The sequence below is a fragment of the Cantharellus anzutake genome, assembly GCF_015039405.1.
Source record: "Cantharellus anzutake strain C23 chromosome Unknown EI90scaffold_76, whole genome shotgun sequence".
In the NCBI taxonomy this organism is placed as follows: domain Eukaryota; kingdom Fungi; phylum Basidiomycota; class Agaricomycetes; order Cantharellales; family Hydnaceae; genus Cantharellus; species Cantharellus anzutake.
This window is the reverse complement of record NW_024067026.1, coordinates 307,134-308,496: the sequence shown is the minus strand read 5'-3', so window position 1 is coordinate 308,496 and position 1,363 is coordinate 307,134. Positions and strand designations below refer to the sequence as shown.

Below are 1,363 nucleotides of genomic sequence, written 5' to 3'. Positions count from 1 at the left end.
CCCTACGGGGTGCTCAGTGTCGGGCGCGTCCGTGCTACAAATATAGGAAAGGAAGAGAGAGGTCATCCGTATAAAGATAGAAAAAGAGAAGAAGGAAAGAAAGAGAATGAGAAGATGAGACAAAAAGGAAAAGGAGGTGGCGGCGGCGGCGGCGGCAGCGTGCCCTGACAGTAAGTGCTTCCTAGTTTCCGGACTCTGTCATTAATATTTAAACCACTTCTAATTAGTGTGCTAGTCTACAAGGCAAAGCAATACATGACATTTTTAATATGACCTTGGATGGGCCATGGAATCATTATTGGTTCCAGGGTACACAAAACTTTGCATTGGAGCTGGAGATGCAAGATTTTGTTGCCAGAGATATGAATCTAGATGTGGACTCAAGTTTGGGTCAGGTTGTGGGATGGTCAGCATCGCTATAGATATAATGAATACATTTGGCTAACACCGTGGGATCACATGTCCATGTGCCATTTTGTGACCAATACATTAGTCCCTGAGACCAGAGACCGTGATCAGACCGGGTGTCTGACATTTGACCATGTGACCAGGTGGTCTGATGCTGGTCAGCCCAACCCTGGTTCAAGGGGCTGGCCCCTTGGTGTAATAATTAATAATCAAATATGTCCAGGGGGGGGGGTTTGGGGCACAGCCCCAGGCTCTCCACAGGAGTGGGGCTTGGGGCAATGCCCCAATGGCTCTCCGCAGGAGCAGGGGTTCAAGGGCTGGCTGGCCCCTTGGTGCATAAATAATTATTTCTTTAGCACATGGGGAACAATAATAACAAGGATGACATTGCATGGGGCGGAGCCCCAATGGGGTCTGGGGCAATGTAAGGTTGTTAAGGTGGAGTTCGCAAGTGATCTCACGATAGTCAAGTGTTGCCTCACACTCCCAGTCTGTCAGATATACACTATATTATCAATGGGGGAGTAAAGGCTGGGGAAGCCTTTACCCCCTCACATGCAGGTTAAATACATCATTGTATGTACATGTGATTATTGTGGCTTGGGACCGCATGGTAAAATGAAGGGTTCAGGAATAGAAGTGTCATGTCAGGTATAAACCTGACATGATAAATAAAGAATGAATAGGGTAGGTCACGAGTATGTGGCCTATCTCCCTTACAGGCAATGCCCCAGGGGGGTTTGGGGCACAGCCCTGATGCCCTCCACAGGAGCTAGAGACTGCTAAATGCATGGGTGTGCGAGGAACAAGCACCCCATGGGTTAAAGGTCTCTAGTCAGATTGCGATGTGAGAATGACTGGTTACATAAGTCAATTCTACCATTCAATTGTTATGTAAAACATAGGAGATATCGTGACTTACATCATTTTGCTGACGGTACACCAAGCAATGATG

At 47.3% G+C, this 1,363-nt stretch overlaps 1 protein-coding gene across 1 annotated transcript; it reads left to right on the top strand.

The window, feature by feature from the left end:
• Positions 1–269: 269 nt before the first annotated feature.
• On the top strand, positions 270–936 carry EI90DRAFT_3020206 (uncharacterized protein; the record flags this gene model as incomplete). Its single annotated transcript, XM_039057482.1, has 2 exons — positions 270–406; positions 552–936. 2 exons carry the CDS (start codon positions 270–272, stop codon positions 934–936), a joined length of 522 nt encoding a protein of 173 aa, XP_038910725.1.
• Positions 937–1,363: the final 427 nt, after the last annotated feature.